This window comes from Lasiosphaeria miniovina (assembly GCF_030549165.1).
Source record: "Lasiosphaeria miniovina strain SMH2392-1A chromosome Unknown B0T26scaffold_2, whole genome shotgun sequence".
In the NCBI taxonomy this organism is placed as follows: Eukaryota; Fungi; Ascomycota; class Sordariomycetes; order Sordariales; family Lasiosphaeriaceae; genus Lasiosphaeria; species Lasiosphaeria miniovina.
In genome coordinates this window covers 620,488-637,110 of record NW_026848221.1, presented here as the reverse complement: position 1 = coordinate 637,110, position 16,623 = coordinate 620,488, and the positions used below count along the sequence as shown (strand labels likewise).

General features: G+C 55.6%; 7 protein-coding genes across 7 annotated transcripts; 4 read left to right on the top strand and 3 right to left on the bottom strand.

The window, feature by feature from the left end:
- Positions 1-1,288: 1,288 nt before the first annotated feature.
- Positions 1,289-2,016, bottom strand: B0T26DRAFT_692170 (serine hydrolase-domain-containing protein). The gene has a single exon (XM_060441155.1). The coding sequence runs from the start codon at positions 2,010-2,012 to the stop codon at positions 1,482-1,484; it is 531 nt and encodes a 176-aa protein (XP_060299741.1). The 5' UTR covers positions 2,013-2,016; the 3' UTR covers positions 1,289-1,481.
- Positions 2,017-3,669: 1,653 nt separating this feature from the next.
- Positions 3,670-4,122, bottom strand: B0T26DRAFT_639983 (putative mitochondrial F1F0 ATP synthase subunit Atp18; the record flags this gene model as incomplete). The annotated part of the gene is made up of 4 exons (XM_060437182.1): positions 3,670-3,725; positions 3,796-3,846; positions 3,972-4,001; positions 4,074-4,122. The coding sequence occupies 4 exons, from the start codon at positions 4,120-4,122 to the stop codon at positions 3,670-3,672; spliced, it is 186 nt and encodes a 61-aa protein (XP_060299740.1).
- Positions 4,123-4,902: 780 nt separating this feature from the next.
- B0T26DRAFT_107495 (uncharacterized protein) lies at positions 4,903-6,692 on the top strand. Its single transcript, XM_060433256.1, has 3 exons — positions 4,903-5,429; positions 5,517-5,819; positions 5,899-6,692. The coding sequence occupies exons 1-3, from the start codon at positions 5,222-5,224 to the stop codon at positions 6,381-6,383; spliced, it is 996 nt and encodes a 331-aa protein (XP_060299739.1). The 5' UTR covers positions 4,903-5,221; the 3' UTR covers positions 6,384-6,692.
- Positions 6,693-7,001: 309 nt separating this feature from the next.
- Positions 7,002-8,305, bottom strand: B0T26DRAFT_737751 (RAVE subunit 2/Rogdi; the record flags this gene model as incomplete). The annotated part of the gene is made up of 3 exons (XM_060443497.1): positions 7,002-7,823; positions 7,908-8,093; positions 8,240-8,305. The coding sequence occupies 3 exons, from the start codon at positions 8,303-8,305 to the stop codon at positions 7,002-7,004; spliced, it is 1,074 nt and encodes a 357-aa protein (XP_060299738.1).
- A 311-nt stretch (positions 8,306-8,616) lies between these two features.
- Positions 8,617-10,164, top strand: B0T26DRAFT_820803 (Rpp20 subunit of nuclear RNase MRP and P-domain-containing protein). The gene is made up of 2 exons (XM_060447403.1): positions 8,617-8,969; positions 9,133-10,164. The coding sequence occupies exons 1-2, from the start codon at positions 8,903-8,905 to the stop codon at positions 9,687-9,689; spliced, it is 624 nt and encodes a 207-aa protein (XP_060299737.1). The 5' UTR covers positions 8,617-8,902; the 3' UTR covers positions 9,690-10,164.
- A 1,269-nt stretch (positions 10,165-11,433) lies between these two features.
- Positions 11,434-12,390, top strand: B0T26DRAFT_671621 (uncharacterized protein; the record flags this gene model as incomplete). Its single annotated transcript, XM_060439356.1, has 4 exons — positions 11,434-11,570; positions 11,698-11,800; positions 12,125-12,143; positions 12,278-12,390. The coding sequence occupies 4 exons, from the start codon at positions 11,434-11,436 to the stop codon at positions 12,388-12,390; spliced, it is 372 nt and encodes a 123-aa protein (XP_060299736.1).
- A 2,550-nt stretch (positions 12,391-14,940) lies between these two features.
- On the top strand, positions 14,941-15,258 carry B0T26DRAFT_747269 (uncharacterized protein; the record flags this gene model as incomplete). The annotated part of the gene is made up of 1 exon (XM_060444828.1): positions 14,941-15,258. The coding sequence occupies one exon, from the start codon at positions 14,941-14,943 to the stop codon at positions 15,256-15,258; it is 318 nt and encodes a 105-aa protein (XP_060299735.1).
- Positions 15,259-16,623: the final 1,365 nt, after the last annotated feature.

The window sequence follows — 16,623 nt, the reverse complement described above, 5'->3', positions numbered from 1 at the left end:
ACTTGATAATTACCTCTGACAAAACCTACCTGCCGCTCCCATAGTGCCATGCTTCTGGTCCTTCTCCTGCTGCTGCTTGTGGTGGTAGCACATGTTCCACATTTGTAGATGGACATATCTCTTGATCTTACGACATGTCAGTACCTTATCTAACTTCAATTGATACTATCATGGACAACCTGCGATTTCATGAGCTTCAACACTTGTGTTAAATTTAACTTGAACTGATTCTGTGAAACACCATCTGCACAGTTTCGCCTGGTCGCTGACGCCGCCGATGATGCAGCCCAAGGACAAGGTCGACATCACGACGGAACGGCCGGCACTGCGCGGCCATTGTCAACCACAGGAGTCTGGAGCTGCTGGAGGGTCTGACCGGGTATGTGCAAGAGGCGTGACAGGCAGGGAAGGATTCTTGGGTGGTACTCTGCATACTACTCCGTAGTGCCAGTAGGATTACGCTATAGTAGTAGTTCCAAGTAGGATAGGAAGCCAACGTCAATACCGCGGCGTACTCCGCTTGAACACCCGCATATTTGTTCATGAAGTCGAAAACGTTCCCCCCCCTCCCCCCGCTAGAGAGTTAACTGAGCAAAGCACTGCTGGCAGTGAGTGTGGTAGGTTCCGCTTCTGTCAGTGTGTGACATAGTTCCAATTTCTTGGGATCGCCAAAGTGTTTATGGTTCCCAAATGTCTCAACTCTCACTCTCATCGCCACCCCTGTTTTTTCGGTCGTGGGGATGCTTTTTGAACATTTTGTCGTGTAATTTGTGCAACTATCGCCACCTCCTGCCACTACGGTAACCCACAACATTAATGCGTACCCCGTCAAGATTGAAGGGAGCCCGTTGTTGGTGATCACGCGAGGATCGGTCCGCTTTTAGCAAGATCCCGATGCGTAAAGTTGAGTTGTTAGCCGGCGGGATGGTACTATACTAGTGTATTCTATATGTGTAAGGGGTCGCTGACAAGCATCCCCCTGGGCTCTGCGAGTTTTCACTAATAAGACACAAGCTCCGCCGCGCCGAGCTAGCCATTTAGTGCTAACGAAAATGCGTCACGGACACAAGGGTGGCAAGTTACGGCTCATGGGGGGCCATAGGGTCAGCTAGGCATTCGGGGGTTTACGTTAGTGTTTGTCAAACCACACTGCCTTTTTACACTCATCATTTGGATCACGAGAAGGGCATTGGGTACTGGATAATCAGTACCGTGTGGTTGGTAGTTGGCTGATGGGTTTGCATCCTGTTGGAGCTGAGATGTCTTTACCCAACCAGGCGACGTTCTCCCCCAGCCCCCGAGAAAAACCTCTCGAGTCTAGTCTTGAGTCTATCAACACATGACAACCACTCTTGCTCCCCTTCTCTCTATGTAGTCTAAAGCAGCACGCAGTTCAGTATCCACCAAGTAATGACATGTAAAACGACGTGTCTATAGTTCGCTCAAGAACCCCAGTCTTTTTCTCAAATACGCACGCCCATTCACACATTCCCCTCGACGCACTTCCTAATAAAGCCCACAAGCGGCATGACCCACTCCTTGCTGATGGGCACGTAGTGGCCGCCGGGGTGGACGATAACGAGGGGGTCCTGGCAGCGGTCGACGAGGGCCTGGCTGCGGGTCTCGTCGACGACCGTGTCGAGGCTGCCGATGAAGTGCAGCGTGGGCGTGGCGATCTTGGCCGGCTCGTACAGCCAGCGCAGGTCCTCGGGCGGCGCGTAGAAGCCCGAATACACTACGGCGAACTTGAGCGGCCGCCGGCTGTTGGCCCGCCGCACCGCCGACACCCATGCCGCGTGCTCGGGCGGCGGCGGCCGTAGTCCCTGCCCCATAGTCTCGATCTCCATCGCTGCCGCGAGCATCGCCGCCATGCTTCCGCCCTGGCTGAACCCGACTACACCGTCAATGACGGGCTCATCGCTCTCCTCACCCGGCTGCTGCTGCTGCTGCTGCTGCGCTTCCGACTCACCCGCTGTCGCTGTCGCAGGCGGCGGCGCGTTTGCCTCGGCCATGACGGCAGCGAGGTGGTCCATGCCGCGGTCGAGCAGGCGATACGAGCCGCTGGCGTCGTCCTTGCGGAACCAGGCCCAGGCGTTCATGGCATCATCGTCACCGTCTACGGCAGCGGCAGAGCTGGGCTCGTACCCGGGGATGTCGCGCGGCGACAGCCGGATAGGCCCCGTGGGGTACAGCAGGGCGGGGACGAGATTCAGGGGCGCGAGGGCCTTTGCCAGCATCTTCTCGAGCGCGCGCGTCTTGGCGCGGAACAGCGCGCCCGACTGTGTGTAGCCTAGGCCCCGCCGTTCATCAGCGGTGCCGTTTTGTTGTGTCATATTGTGTCATGTCATGATGCATGCAGGAGTGCTGTGTATCCGCATGTCCGGACGAAGTTCCGCTGTGGGAGAGGTGAGACGAGACATGAGCAACTAACCATGCAGCATCAATATCCTAACCTCCTTCTTGCTCGGCTTAATACTGCTGCCGCCGCCATTGCTCTTCTGGTGCTTTGAGGCGAGTGGCGGTTGCTTCGCTTCGGCGGCTGTCCTCTGCAGTGGCGCAGTTGGAGCTTGGCCATCGTCACCCATTGCGACACCTGTGGTAAGCCAAACTCTGCTGAGATGAGAAATGTGCGTCTTTTGGCTGTTGGAGAAAGATTCCCCCGCTGCTGTTGTGAGGCTACGCAGCATGAGCTCATGGACTGTATAGGCGTGGTTTGCGATGTTGTTGCCCCTTGAGTGATGACCGGAGTGTTTTCGGCTTTCGGGGGACCTTGGGCTCGGAAAGCTTAGCAATCTGAGAGCAATTCTGGGCCTCAAGCTCGGATTGCGGGGCTCAACATACATCCACCCGATCAAGAAACCTGCAGCCATTATAGGGGAACAAACTGAGCAAAAGCCAGGACAAGAGGACAGAGCCAGTGGCAAAAACATCTCTGTATTTTTTAATATGGCATATTTTACGGAAAATCACGAAAGAGGCAGAGACGGGCGATGGCAGTGCAACACCAACGACACCCAACACCCAACGGCCCCTCACAAAGTAATGTGTATCGATACAACAAAGATAGCTATTAAGATGGAATGTAACCTCTACTGATTCCCAACATATCGAGGAGAATCAAGACGATCTCTCAATGCGGGCGCCCAGCAACGTGTTAAATATTTAATCTATGCCAGTGCGAAAACATCCACATCAATTGAGAAAATGATTGTGAATGTCGATTTTAACACGTTGAAAATCAACATGTTAACTGGCAAGTGAGCAAAGTGCTATCCCTCGGATCGGTCGGGAAAGGGAGGAAGGGAGGAATGGGGTAGGAGCTGTCACTGTATTGATTGCAATATTGGTGCCAAAAGGAGACACTAACGTGGTGAGCACATGGGATCTCGGACTCGGAAGCCAAGGGGTATCGATTCGCGGCCAAACGCATGCATGCATGTGCAGTGGACGGTCTGGTTGTTCCAATCCCCAACCCACACAAAGCCCGACCGTCCACGCCTGTCAGTGATACAAGTGCAGAGGGATCCGAGACAGCTCAATTGACGCCGGCTGCTGCTCTATGATACAATGCCGACCTCTTGGGTCAACTCTCGGGGGTGATCGTGCAAGAAAATGTTGGGCTGTTCTCGTCTCTATCATCACACCGCCACCATTTCGACACGGCTTCGTCTAATGGGCGCCCGACTTGGCCCGCGGATTTCTCGGGTCGTTCTTGAACTCGTCGGCTAATAACGAGGGGGAACCTGTCAGTACGCGGCACACGGAAGCCGACACCAAGGGATGCGTGATGCATACAGTTCATCATGGCGTTTTGCGCAGCGTTGACACCGTAGGCGATGACCAGACCTATGTCCCACATCGCGTCAGTCAGTCAACTACCCGCGACCGAGGCGAATTGGGATCATCTAGACAGGCAGCGTCGAGCCGGCGACGGCTGCATCAGGGCTCTCGGGGGCGAGACGCAGACATACCGGCAATGAAGAAGGGAGCCATGGGCCTCACTGCGCGAATTTGAATTGTCAGCACAAAGACACCACGCCAGGTGTCGCGGCAGCATCAATTGGTTGACGTACACACTGGCGTCGGGAACTTCTTGAGGGGTGTGATCCCGAGCCACGACATCTTGACGGTATCTGTGGTTGGTGACGGTGGAAGATTCGATTGGATTGGGCTGATGGAAGAGAGGTTGAGGTCATGGAAAACAGTGTTTTTCGCAAGCTCGGCTTCGGAAGCTGTTGCTTGCCGGACGGTGGAGTCGACTGTGGAAACTAGACGTGCAGTTGCGGCCTGGAACTTCAGGCAGCACGTTGGGCCCTTCAAAAACGGTTAGCGAGACCGGAGGCCGAGGCAATGTTTCTCCGGCCTACTCTAGCGACACGCCGCAGCAGAGATCGCGTTTCGCATCCGGTTTTCCATACCAAATTAAGCTTAAAATATGGAGATAATTCCTGCACCAAATCAAACATCATGACAGCCTCTACTCTAAACATGAGATGGTAAATATTGCAGCTTGAATAAGGCTGGAAGTCACTGGCAAGCCCTCACCCCCCGAAAGGTGTGCTGGAGGCTATGGCCACCCCTAGACAGGTGACATCACTCCCCGCATTTCCTCCAGGCTTGGCCAAGCGATAGGTGGTCTGAACGCTGTGGGCCGCCCCAAGGAACCTCCTGCGGAATGAGCTGCTACTGCTGAGAGCGTTGTCATTGGCACACCATCCAGCAGCATCACCTCCTCCCCATGAGCAGCTTCGTGCATCCGCAAAGCCGTTCCTTTCACGAGTGCGGGGTGAGAGAAGACTGTTCCATCGACCAATTAACCTGCATATCTCCCCTTCTTCCCTGAGTTCTCACTGCTTCTCACCCTCCTTTCGGCTCTAGAAGTAACCTCAGTTCGGGAGTACTGAGACTCGCAGCTGTCTTGCTGTGCTGTGCTGTGCCGCACCTGCCTGACTGTGCTTCCCCTCAGCTCGTGATCTTCGCAAGCTACCCCAAACGGAAATCACCTTCTGCCTCTGCCGTGCGCTTCTGCTGCACTGCCCGCACCTCGCGCTCCCTAGAACCGGCCGTGTCCGTCCAGAACACAACCACCCGGAACGAACACTCTTTGTTGTCAGTCAATTGCTTAGTCGGAACGGCACCGCCTTCTTTGGGCACCCATTCTCGCAACTTGCGAGGTTTTTTTTTTACGACCATCAAATACCTCTCCTCAATACTGCCCAAGATGCTTTCGCAACGCGTTATCCGCACCGCCGCTCGGCAAACCCCGACGATCCGTGCCTTTAGCACGTCGCTGGCGGCCCAGCAGCCAGACCCCAAGCAGCATACGCCGTCCCTCGGCGACATTGAACCAGAGCAGCACGAGGCATTCAACAGCCGGCAGAAGCAGTTCCGGGCACAGCTTGCGGAGGCACAGAAGCAGCGGGAAGCCAGTGCGTTGTTCAAGTCATCCCCTTCACCTCCGCCCTCTTCTCCCTTGGCCCGTGGCCTGGGATCGCTAAGCACAGCGGCGGGAGCAGGAAATGCCGCGCGCTCAGCTGAGACGGACCAGGCCGGGCGCAAGGCCGGGCCACTGACCAATTTGATTTACGGCACCAAGGAAGGCCGCGAGATGGACGCGCAGATCGAAGCAAGCTTTAGCCAGGTACTGGCCCGCGGCAAGTACGTCCACTCGATCGTCTTCCACGAGGTCAAACCCGAGAATATCGACGAGTACGTCGCCCTGGTGGGCGAGTGGTACCCGCGCATGGCCAGCATGCCAGAGAATAAGGTTCATCTGGTTGGGAGCTGGCGGACTGAGGTGGGCGACTGCAATACGTTTGGTGAGCTCCCTCCGAACTGCCTTACAGTATATACCTCACCATAGCCTCGCGGCAAGCTAACCCGGTTTGCCTCCTGCAGTCCACATCTGGGAATACCAACGCTACCAAGGCTACCACGCCTCGATGCACTCCATCGCGCAGCATCCCGAGTACCCCGAATTTGACCGCAAGCTGCGGGCCCTGATCACGAGCAAGAACAGCTCGCTGATGCAGGAGTTCAGCTTCTGGCCCACGACGCCGCCGCGCCAGCTGGGCGGCCTGTTCGAGCTGCGGTCGTACACGCTGCACCCGGGCAACCTGCTCGAGTGGGAGACGCACTGGCGGCGCGGGCTCAAGGCGCGGCGCGAGGTCATGGAGGGCGTCGGCGCGTGGTTTGTCCAGATTGGCGACCTCAACACGGTCCACCACCTGTGGCAGTTTGCCGACCTCGAGGAGCGCAAGATCCGCCGTGAGAAGAGCTGGGGCATAGAGGGTTGGGCCGACACGGTGCACAAGACGGTGCCCCTTATTCAGGAGATGAAGAGCCGCATCTTGATCCCCATGCCCTGGTCGCCAGTGGCTTAAAGCGTGAGTTGCCCACACTATGTGTGGCTCACCGCTGGGAAGCCTAGGACACTGAAGTGGAGTGAACTGTGGGGTTGTCGTGTGTGAAGCCTAGGATTTTAGCGGGTTTGGGATTTGGCACGTGGATTAACTTGATAACTACGACGTTGGCAGCCGGCTTTAGCACGCTTTTTTGCCTCAATTGTCCCGTTGCAAGTTGCAAGGAATTGGTATTTGTATATTTGGCAGCAGAGCAGTATATACCTCTAGCATGCAAATCTTCTGCACGGGTATCGTTTGGATATCAATTCGTGGGTGTTTATTCGTATTACATAGCGTCTGCCCGTAAAAGCCGCCAACGACGGTACTGCCGAAACACCACAGCAGAAACACCACAACAAAAACAAGTCAAACGCCGCAATGCCTGAAACAACAGATAAACCCCTTGGTATAGTACGTCCTGTCCAACTCCAGCCAGCTTGAGCAGCAGTCGTCGTAGTAGTACCTGTCGTAGTCGCCGTCGTCTTCGGCGCCGTCGAAGCCGCCACCACTGCCAAACGGCCTCGCCGGGCGGCGGCATACCACAACGGCGGCGGCGGTATTCCTGCTCCCGCCGTCATCGCCAGGACATCTCGACCGCTAGTCCTCCAGCTCCTCGCCCATGACGGCGGCGAGGTTCCGCCTCGCCACGCCGAGCGTGTGCCCTAGCGCCGTGAGCTTCGCCGACAGCGACATCAGGCTCGGGTCCGCGCTCTCGACGCGCACTTTTTCCCGCACGAACACGTCCACCTCCTTCCGGCCGGCACCGCCGAGGTCGGGACTGCTGCTATGCGTTGCTGTGGCTGGGACGGGGGCGTGCTTGCTCCCTTCGCCATCGCCGCCGCTGCTCCAGCAGCAGAAGCCAAACACGCGGTCCGACTCGTCGTGCTCAAGCCGCCGCGCCGTGCCAATCGCCAGCGCCAGCTTGGTGCCAAAGTTGACGGGCGCGTCCGCCGGCTCCAGGCTGCGCAGCCACAGCACCAGGCAGCTGTCCTGGATGCTCAGGAAGAAGCTCAGCGCCGGAGTCACTTCAGCCATGTGCGGCAGATAAGGCAGCGGGGGCGTAAAGTGCGACGCTGCCACTGACCGCGTCGTCCACGACGGGTCCGCCGACATCAGAGGCGCGCCCTTGAGCACCGCCGAGGCTTCGCTGAGCGACTGTGAGAGCAGCCGCAACTGGGCCGCAAGGAACTGCGGCGACGAGACGGGGCCGTTGTTGTTGCTGTTCTTGGCGCCGGCAGGAGGGGATGATGCCGTGTCGGAGGAAGGGTAGGGGTATGAGTACGAGAGTGTGAGATTGAGCAGGTCGATCGAGTTCGTCAGGAGCGTGTGCAGCAGTGTCAGGGGCCACAGGTGGATGGGGTGGTCTAGGCTGATGGTCAGGGTCTGGTGCGGCAGCGTGCGCATGCGGAGGTAGATGGTCTAAGAGGCAGCGAGGTGGGCGCGAGTTAGTACGAGGGTCAAGCCAGCCACCATCTGCTTTTAAGGGGGGGGGGGCAAACATGCCCCTTTCACGATGCGCGTCCCCACGCGCGTGATGTGCCCCTTGACGATCTCGTTCCTGGGCGTGCTGAGCACCAGAGTGCTCCCAGGGTCGATGGGCGCCAAGAGCGCATAGCAGTCCTCGAGGCCGTGCTTGAGGTTGGTCAGGGTTTCGTGCAGCTCTTGGACGAGCCAGTCGAGTTCCCGTTTCTGCTTCGGCGGCGGCGGCGGCGCAAGCGGAGACTCGATTAGCACCCACGATTCCAGCATATCGGCGGCCATGGCAGCTCGTTCGTCCTCTGTCGTCCCTGGGGTTGGATGGCCGCGGCCGGGAGAGATGGGGGCTGTCGACTTACCTGGGATACCTCGACGGCGGCTTTAAGCTGGTCTGGCGCAACAGGAGGCCAGATTTCTACAGACATGGTGGCTATTGTCGTTGACTCTTGCGAGCCGGGCAGGCACCCATCTTCCGGGGTGGTGCTCGAGAAATCGTGTTCAGATGGCTATTGCTTACTGTGTACTGATGGGATGAGATGGGAGAATAAACGGTGCCTGGAGATGGCTAAGGTCCGTAGTGGGTGTGGTGACGTGTAGTGATAGCTTCAGGCCGTCAGCCTCGTCTAGACTAGAAGGGGCAGGCGGTGAGATGTTCTCCAATGCTCACTAGCAAAGTTCCGAGTCTGGGGGGCAGCTGGGGGCCCACCTACCCCACCTCTGCAATCTTTTCCTGTCTCTAGCTTCCCGCGTCGGTTTGTTTCCCGAGCGACCCTAAACTAGAAGTCTGATCCAACTTAACTAAACACCACACGAATCGCTCACGACACGAGCCGCTGGCAACACTCTCAGCGGCACCGCATATCATTTTCTGATGGTGAACCCTTATCTATGAAATCGAGTCCCCTGAGGCGGCGATCACCTACCTAAAATCGGAGACACTCGTTATAGTTGTCTCTTTCGCCGTATTGCACCTGCGCGCCGACTGAGCTCCACTAAGCAACGTATTCTCGCCTAGTGACGGCATGGATACCGGCGAGGAGACGACATTATCCAACCGGCCGAATACAAAGCTGCTTCCTATTCCCAAAGGTTTGTCTCTTCCGCGCCGCACCGTACGCCCCCCACTACCCTTCCTTTGTACCACCGTGCGCCTCCCGCACCCACGCTCTCCTTCCCGCCCTTCTTGAGCTCTGTCTGCGTCTCCATAGATCAAGCCAAACAAACCTCTGTCTGACACTCTTTTTTGGTGAAGGGTTTCGAATCCAGAAGCGTCCTCTGCCGCGCCAGTCCCTCTCGCACCCCGTGTCGCGCGATGGAGTCCCAGACGCCGACGGCTACATGCCGGGCCCCCGCGCGTCGCACACAGTGGTCATCAACGTGGCGGCCAAGACGCCATTCATGAGCCTCGTAAAGCGCGTGCGCAAGGCTCTCGAGAATGGGCCGGAAAAGACAAAGGGGCTGTCGCTGGCGGCGCGCATGGCGGCACTACAGGCCGTGCAACGGAACGACAGCAACAGCGCCCGGGCGAATGGCGGGTCGGCTTCGTCTACTGGGATTCTTACCGACTCGCTTGACGACGTGGTCATGGTCGCCACGGGCCGCGCGATCCAGAAAGCGGTCGAGGTCGGCGCCTTCTTCACGCGCGAGAAGGAGTTACTGGTGGTGCCGCGCACGCGGTCGCTTGCAGTCATCGACGACATTGTCTTGGACGACGACGCCCTCAGTGGCGGCGAGGCGGACCAGGAGGACAAGGTACGCGTGCGCAACACCAGCGCTCTCGAGATCGGCGTCCGCTGGCGTTTGTCTTGATCGACCGGCCTACCAAACTAGTGTGACTAGCCTTTTGTTCCATTGGACAACGGCTACGTAATACCACTTTGATAAAACATACATCGCCCCACAAACGGCGGCGGTCTCCGAATGACATTTATAGCATAACGCAGCTTCTGAAGTGTGACGACGGGTGGGAGTGATGCTTGATCTCGATGGCGTTTTGGTTGGGTCGTCCATTTTGAGATTTCATCCGTCTCCGAAAAGGCGGTATCGAATCGATGTCGTCAACACAAGATGGAATGGTGGATGTTTGAGCTTGCTGCTACACCGGAAATGGGGAAATTGGGGGTGCATTTGGAATATTTTTTGTTTGCAGGACAAATCTGTATGTTCTTGCAAGGGGTGGTTTCGCAAGTATTTCACGACATGAAAGCATTGTCTACTAGGTTTTCACCAGGTTGAGAACAGTCACTCAAGATACCCAAGCCTGATCAGAGGGCCTAAAAATCATTTATCTGAACGACGGCTGCAGCTGTCTGTATGTGCCAGTACGAATCGCACCACCCCTGGTACCTTATTCCGAGGTGAGGCTATCGGCTGCTCTGTATGATCCTGTAGCCACTTTAGATTAGTCGATTCTCATCTGTTGCCGCTGCCAATATGCGGCAGTAAGAGCTAAAGCCACTTGATTGCGAAAACTCGTAGCGTGACGACAAACAGACTCAACGACCTATTGTAGACGTTGACATGCTTCCGAAACACTAGCCGCGTCACGTCCTAGTGTTTGGTGATCGTCGTCTCTGTCCTGGCGTTCAGCGTCCAGGCGGCCACCACCTGGGCCTGCCGCGCTGATCTGCTCTCAACGGCCTCAGCCGCCGCGGCCAAGAAAAAAAAAACGAAGCAGCGGCAGAGAAGCGGACACCAGGTCACGGAACGAACTGCATTGCTGTAAACCTGCCGAACCTGTTTCCCTTGAAGATCTCGAAACAGTGGCTTTTCCCAAGAGGGCGAGATGTCAGGCGAGTTAAAGGCTGCGAGCACCAAGACAGCAGAGACACCTATGCAGGTTCGCTCAACGCGGCCAGGTAGATCAAGACATTTGGTTTCACCATTGCTGTGCACTGCATGCATGTACGCCGACTTGACGTTTCGTTCCGGCCGGCCACGATCTTTGCGGACTCGGGGACCCGCGCAGCGCTTGTGCACGCACGCCAGCCGTTGCGAATACTGCGTTCTACTCCACGTATCAGAAAAGAAAAGATGAAGGGATGAAAAAGCATATTCTCAGCTGAGTCTCAGTCTCGCCGTTTCCTCGATGCGGAGAGCCGCCACGAAGCCCGGACCTGAAACACGCGCTCGTACGGCGAGGCCTGAAGCGCAGGCCTGTTGTGCGGCTACGCCTTCGGATGCCACCCCCGCGCGCGCATGACTTGCGCCACGTCGCTCCCGGACAAGACGAGTGCGGCAGTGAGTAGAAGAGCGAAAAACAGGCAGTAGAATTGAGAGAGGCTGTCAATGTCGAATACCTCCCTGCCGGACCCCGGATCATGGAGGGGGCCGCCTGCCCGTGGCGGCTCTAGGCTGACTTTGTGGAAGAATTCCACCGGAGTGCCTGTGTCGCTGTTTGGGAAGCCGTTTTTGGCAGGTTGAACCCGCTAATCTCGGCACCCCCACAAGTACGCAGAGCTCAGGCTACTGGCTAGTACAAACCCCACCATTTTCAGCAGACCGGTTCCTCCAACAGGCCCGGCTTCACGTAGTCCCAGCCCCACGCTTCACCATGGCGTCAATCACATCGAGGTCGACGACATCTCCGTCGGTGTCGGCTTCATCGGCAATTCCGTCGGTGTCTACCGTGCCTACTTCGGTAAGGCCGACGAAAGATAGCGATCCCCCGGCTGTGCGATTCACCAAGACGTAAGATCTCTTCGACGCAATTAACGACGCAATTGCTCACACGAATAGGGATTCCCTCACCGTCACAAGTATAGTATTGCCCTTTTGTTTCTATATAGCATACTAATTGTTTAGACATCTCTCCTAGTCATTTCACCAAAATCGATCGTGCTCGAGAGAAGCAAGGCCGCAAGTTCCGCTTTCGCGATTACGATAGCAATTCTCGGATCTTTATTATCACAATCACAACTGTACCTTCATGAGCAACTCCATAACCCGCTATATGACGAGTTTTCCGCGTAGATATAAAATATGGGTTTGAAGTGGAGTTGGAAAAATATCGACGCCGTTACACTCCCAGGCTATTCTGGACAAGACTGTAAAGAGGGTGATTCGGCTGGTGGCCCAAGGCCTCAACGAGCCGCTAAATTAGCCTGGCTAATACTCATATCGAGGCAGGATTCTCTCAGTCTTTGGGGGAATTGCATATAGCTATACGGCGGTGGTTTTCTATATCGAACCACGAGGTTAAGATTGTTCTTCTTACTAAGTTCAACGGTACCACAATCCTTTAGAGAGGTAGGAAGAAGAGGTGTAGGTTCGCCCTGGAGCTATCACAATATAATAGTCTCTTCAATACCCAGTACCTATACTCCGACAAAGCATCACCATTACCCGAAACACTACGACCAACCCGACATCGTATAATGTCACTAACGGCGCATTAGTACTGTCGTTCCGGCTTCTCTTCCTTAGAGATCCGGGCCCTGGGGAGGAAGACTTCATTTTCAGCGTTCAAGAACTGGAGCGGTACGCGGAAAATATCTGGCTTCAAGTGTAAATTAGCAGAAGTGTAGATTAGTAGCCAATTAAATTCGGCATAGCCAACCAGTCAAAAACGGCAGCCCCGATAGCGACGCAGGAATTCCAAGAGAGATGAGAGATCGGGCTCGCGGAATAATTTCGGGTCAATCCCACGTCATCATTTATTACGGTAGAGCAATCTATAGATCGGAAATACGGTTGTGCTTCGGGTACTAGGAGGTTCAATATAGCCCGTATAAATAACGAGAGAAAAAATGACTCTCGGCTGGACATGTATTTTGCGCGAGTTGGCGTATTTCGACTTATGAGAAGACGTCCATTGTATGATTGGTGTATCACGATTCACGATTTGGAGCCCCACAGAGAAGAGTCCCACATACTGGCCAGACCCTTTTGATCGCGGGGAGGAGGTGCATGGTCCCAACGAAGAAAGGGTCCTGGGGGGCCGCCACGGCCCCATCTATAGTCGCACAGGCATTCTGGTTTGCACGCCCCAACTACCCGTTGTTGGCGGAGGCAGCTACCGAGGGATATGGAACTTGGTGAACACAAGGGCGGGAGGGTTTCTTCACGAGCACGATGGCTTGATTGCGGCCCCAGTTGTTGGTCGGATGGCAGACTGATGGCTTGATGGCGTCACCGCCGCAGCAGTTTGCCGTGCGCTGTGGCTGTCAGGTGTTTCAATTCCTGCATGCCATTGCGCAAGTGGCAGAGCCACCCGTTGAACCGCCGCCGGTCTGGCGTGAACACGCGAGAGTCGTGGCTTCATCTCTTTTGCCGTTGGGAGTTTGTCAAACAACGGTGCCGCTGGCCGATTCAAGTCGTCAGGTTTGCAAGCCGTCTCGATATTTAAGATTCCAACCCTTCACACAGAAGTCAAACCTGAAAGCTCTTGTTGGTCCTAAGTTTGAGATTCGAGATTCGAGATTCCGGAATGTAACACCAGGACTGGGGTGCCCATCGTCGCAGTGTCTCTCCTCGCTTAGATCTCCTCCCATTCGCAGTTTAGCTCCCCCCCTTTGCAAGGTCCACCTCCTCCCGACGCAGGTACCCAGCGTTGGAATGGCGCCGCACGGGTTCCCCCGTCTCAGACAGCAGCCAATCACTAGCGCAGCGCGTTGGGCACCCTAGTCACGAAAGCAAATTGCACAAATTTCACTATGCGTGCAGTGCAGAGAGACGTCTGTCGCCACGGTTGGAACTGGGGAGCGCCGCGAACTATCGATCAATTTGCAGTGCTGCGCTGCGCGGCGATATTTAACTAGCAGACGCCTTGTACTACCAAGGTAGACAATTAACCACTCACGCAGAATCGGAATCCCCATTATGTGCCTCGAGGATAATGATCACAGACCCGACATCTGAGGCACGGCCAACTGGGGTGTGTTTTGGATGAATTCGAACCCGGTCACCTGAGTCAGTAAGTCGGCTCAGGACGGAGGGGTGGGCGAGAAACTTCTGTCCATTGTCCAAGACCGCTGGAAAGGTGTTCCTGGGGAAGTCAATGTGCAAAATGCCTGAATGGGGGCCTGTAATTTCCCACATCGAGGTAACTGGTACCTGCGGGGGCGACTGGTTGGCTGGCGATCTGTTCCGGGGAGCCGTACTCTCTACCTCGCCCGCCCGTTCGTCCGTTCGCTTGCTCCTTCCCCCAAAGTTGTCCATCAGCATTGTTAGTGATCTGCGACCAGATTAGTGACCAACGTAGCAGGAGTGCTGGGCGCCAGCCGTGAAAGTCGGGGGACTTGTGATGGAGATGGAGCTTGGGCCCCTGTCAACCAGACGATGCAGGTACCACCCACAAATCAAAGCGCCAATTGGGTGAAGATGAGGGAAGGCGTGCGGTACGTACCTTGTATTGCGAAAGACGCCCAGACGAGCCAATCCGGTGCCGGCTCATTTGCGCTTGGCAGATCAGAACGCAATCTGCGCCTCTCCCCCAGATATCGTGGCTTGCTTCCCTTGTTCTCCCTCCCTCTCCTCCTTCACCTCACACACCAGACCCTACTTCGGACTTCGTTGGCAAAGTTCACTTCTGGGCTCTACTCTGCACGTCCAATTCCGACCTTGAGTACTCGAAGTATTCAGTCCGTCATTCTTTCCGATACTCGCTACCTGCGCATCCCCAATTCTCACCACATACTCACCACAGACCACATTAACCAGCGCCAAGGCCGCGTGGTATACACGAGCAACGTTAAACACCCGCTTCCAGTCGCACAACACCAAGCCAACTTAGCCCGCGAAGGAACGACTGCGAGAGAGCATCCAACCCTTGCATGTTAGGATATCGACCTAGACGTTGACTCTCTTTATCTTGTTGAATAGTGACAGGGGATGCTTTCCAGTGTCATTGGGGTTAAGAACGAAACACCATCTCTCCTAAACCCAGGATCCTGCTCAAAAGACTCTTTTGGCTCGCGCTTCCAGGGCTCAGTATCATCCATTCATCCGGACAATCATCAGCGAGAGGGGAAATAGGATTGCGACTTGGGTCGCCGGTATCCATCCGTCTATCATCAAACCTGGTCTCTGTTACAGCATCTTGTCATAAACATCTCCAACAATGCATCTCTCAGCCATCATCACGGCGGCGCTGCTACCGCTTCTGGCACTTGCCGCCGACCCGGCCAGCACCGTTACCAGCACCAGCTACACGACCCTCACTAAGACGCTCACCCTGCAGCGAGCTGCGGTTGCGACGTCCTCCGTACCCTACAGTAACAGCACTATCACCTCGTTCACTTCCTCGGGCCCTTCGGCAACGCAGTCGACCTCTCTCGTAGCGGCAACCACCTCGACCAAGTCGGGTGCGTCGAGCTTTAACGCCGCCCACGCCGTGGTCGTGGCTGCTGCCGGTGTGGTTGTTGCTGTGTTCCTCTAAACGCCACTAATCGCGTGCCGGGGACGAACTCATGGGCCGACAACTCGCCTACGAGACCGGCTGAGAACCGAGGTGGTCCTCAGCCAACTGCAACCACGAACACTTCGATGCGCACATCATTTCAGCCTTTTCCTTTGTCAGCCCAGGATGCTTTTCGGGTGGTCAAGCCGAATGGGGTGTTTGTTCGCCTCGACAGTGTTCGCTTGACGACGTGAACATCAATTCCAAGTCGGCCACCCCTTTCGGCAACCAGAACACGTTTCGGTTGCCCATGAATACTTGCCAACGGCCACCGTGTCTTGCCAGACCCGACAAGTAACAAAAGTTATTCGATTCGCCCCCGCTGTAACGACCTTTAATCCTCTCGTTCTCGGGGTTGAGGCGCGCGCGCAGACAGGTGCAGGAGGCGGCTCAAATTGTTTGAGTAATCTTCGGGAATGCCTCAAAAAAACCTCCGGGCTGTCTCACTCAGTCTCGACCCCCGCCACTTTGATAATTTCGCTTCGTTCTACCAGCTCCACGGCCACGCGCAAGCCAGGAAGCGCCCGATTTTTTCCCGCTTGCCCGTCATCATCATTATTATTTTCGCCGCTTGCGGCTTCACGCGCAACCCTTGATACCCATCTTCATTTTCTTCTTCTTTCCGCGCACAGGGGAGGGAACGGTTCACGCCAACTCTCTTGCGCGCGCGGCCTTCTTTTCGTCTTGTTTATAACAAACGCAAGGGAATCTCGGGCGAAAGCGTGGCTGGTGGCTTCGCTGGCTGGACTTGGAAGGACGGATCTCAATGGATCTCTACTTTTGACCTTTTTATTCTTCTCTTCTGATTCAGGAGCGTTTACCATTTTATGAGGGGGGGTGTGTTTGGTTGGTTGTGGCAAAAGGACATTTACACATTTTACCTTTTTTTTCTTCTCCTTTTCGCCTTTTCTTGTTTTCTTCACGTTTCTGTGCCTGATGACGAAACGAGATGCAATGTGACGCGACGGACCGCAGCGTACCTAACATAACCTTTGGCTTTATTTTTGGCCCCAACTTCCAAAACCGACGTCGATATCCTGCCGCCTTTCTGGGATGTTTAAAAGGGGTCTGGATGTACAACGGGGAGGGGGTGACGATGGGGATGAAGGGGACGCGGAGACAGGAGGACGGTGATGATCGATGAAGTTGAAGGGAGCGAGCGTGTGAGAATTGACTGGCGTGATGGCCGTCACCTATATTTTCGTGCCCTGTTTTCCGTCTTTGTACTTTTCACTTTTCTTCCTCCGGTGCGTCGAGACTCTAGCATTTTCCTGTTTATCTTCGTTAGCATGATGTCGCAGTATCTATCTCGCCCTAGTAATTTACTTAATGGATTCGAAATTC

What these genes read in the sequence shown, in the direction of transcription:
- B0T26DRAFT_107495 (XM_060433256.1), top strand. Translation starts at nt 5,222, where the DNA reads ATGCTTTCGCAACGCGTTATCCGCACCGCCGCTCGGCAAACCCCGACG. An exon ending in ACAGAAGCAGCGGGAAGCCA is followed by an intron (nt 5,430 to 5,516) that starts GTGCGTTGTTCA and finishes CGGCGGGAGCAG; the next exon opens with GAAATGCCGCGCGCTCAGCT. An exon ending in GGGCGACTGCAATACGTTTG is followed by an intron (nt 5,820 to 5,898) that starts GTGAGCTCCCTC and finishes TGCCTCCTGCAG; the next exon opens with TCCACATCTGGGAATACCAA.
- B0T26DRAFT_692170 (XM_060441155.1), bottom strand. Translation starts at nt 2,012, where the DNA reads ATGGCCGAGGCAAACGCGCCGCCGCCTGCGACAGCGACAGCGGGTGAG.
- B0T26DRAFT_820803 (XM_060447403.1), top strand. Translation starts at nt 8,903, where the DNA reads ATGGATACCGGCGAGGAGACGACATTATCCAACCGGCCGAATACAAAG. An exon ending in GCTGCTTCCTATTCCCAAAG is followed by an intron (nt 8,970 to 9,132) that starts GTTTGTCTCTTC and finishes TTTTTGGTGAAG; the next exon opens with GGTTTCGAATCCAGAAGCGT.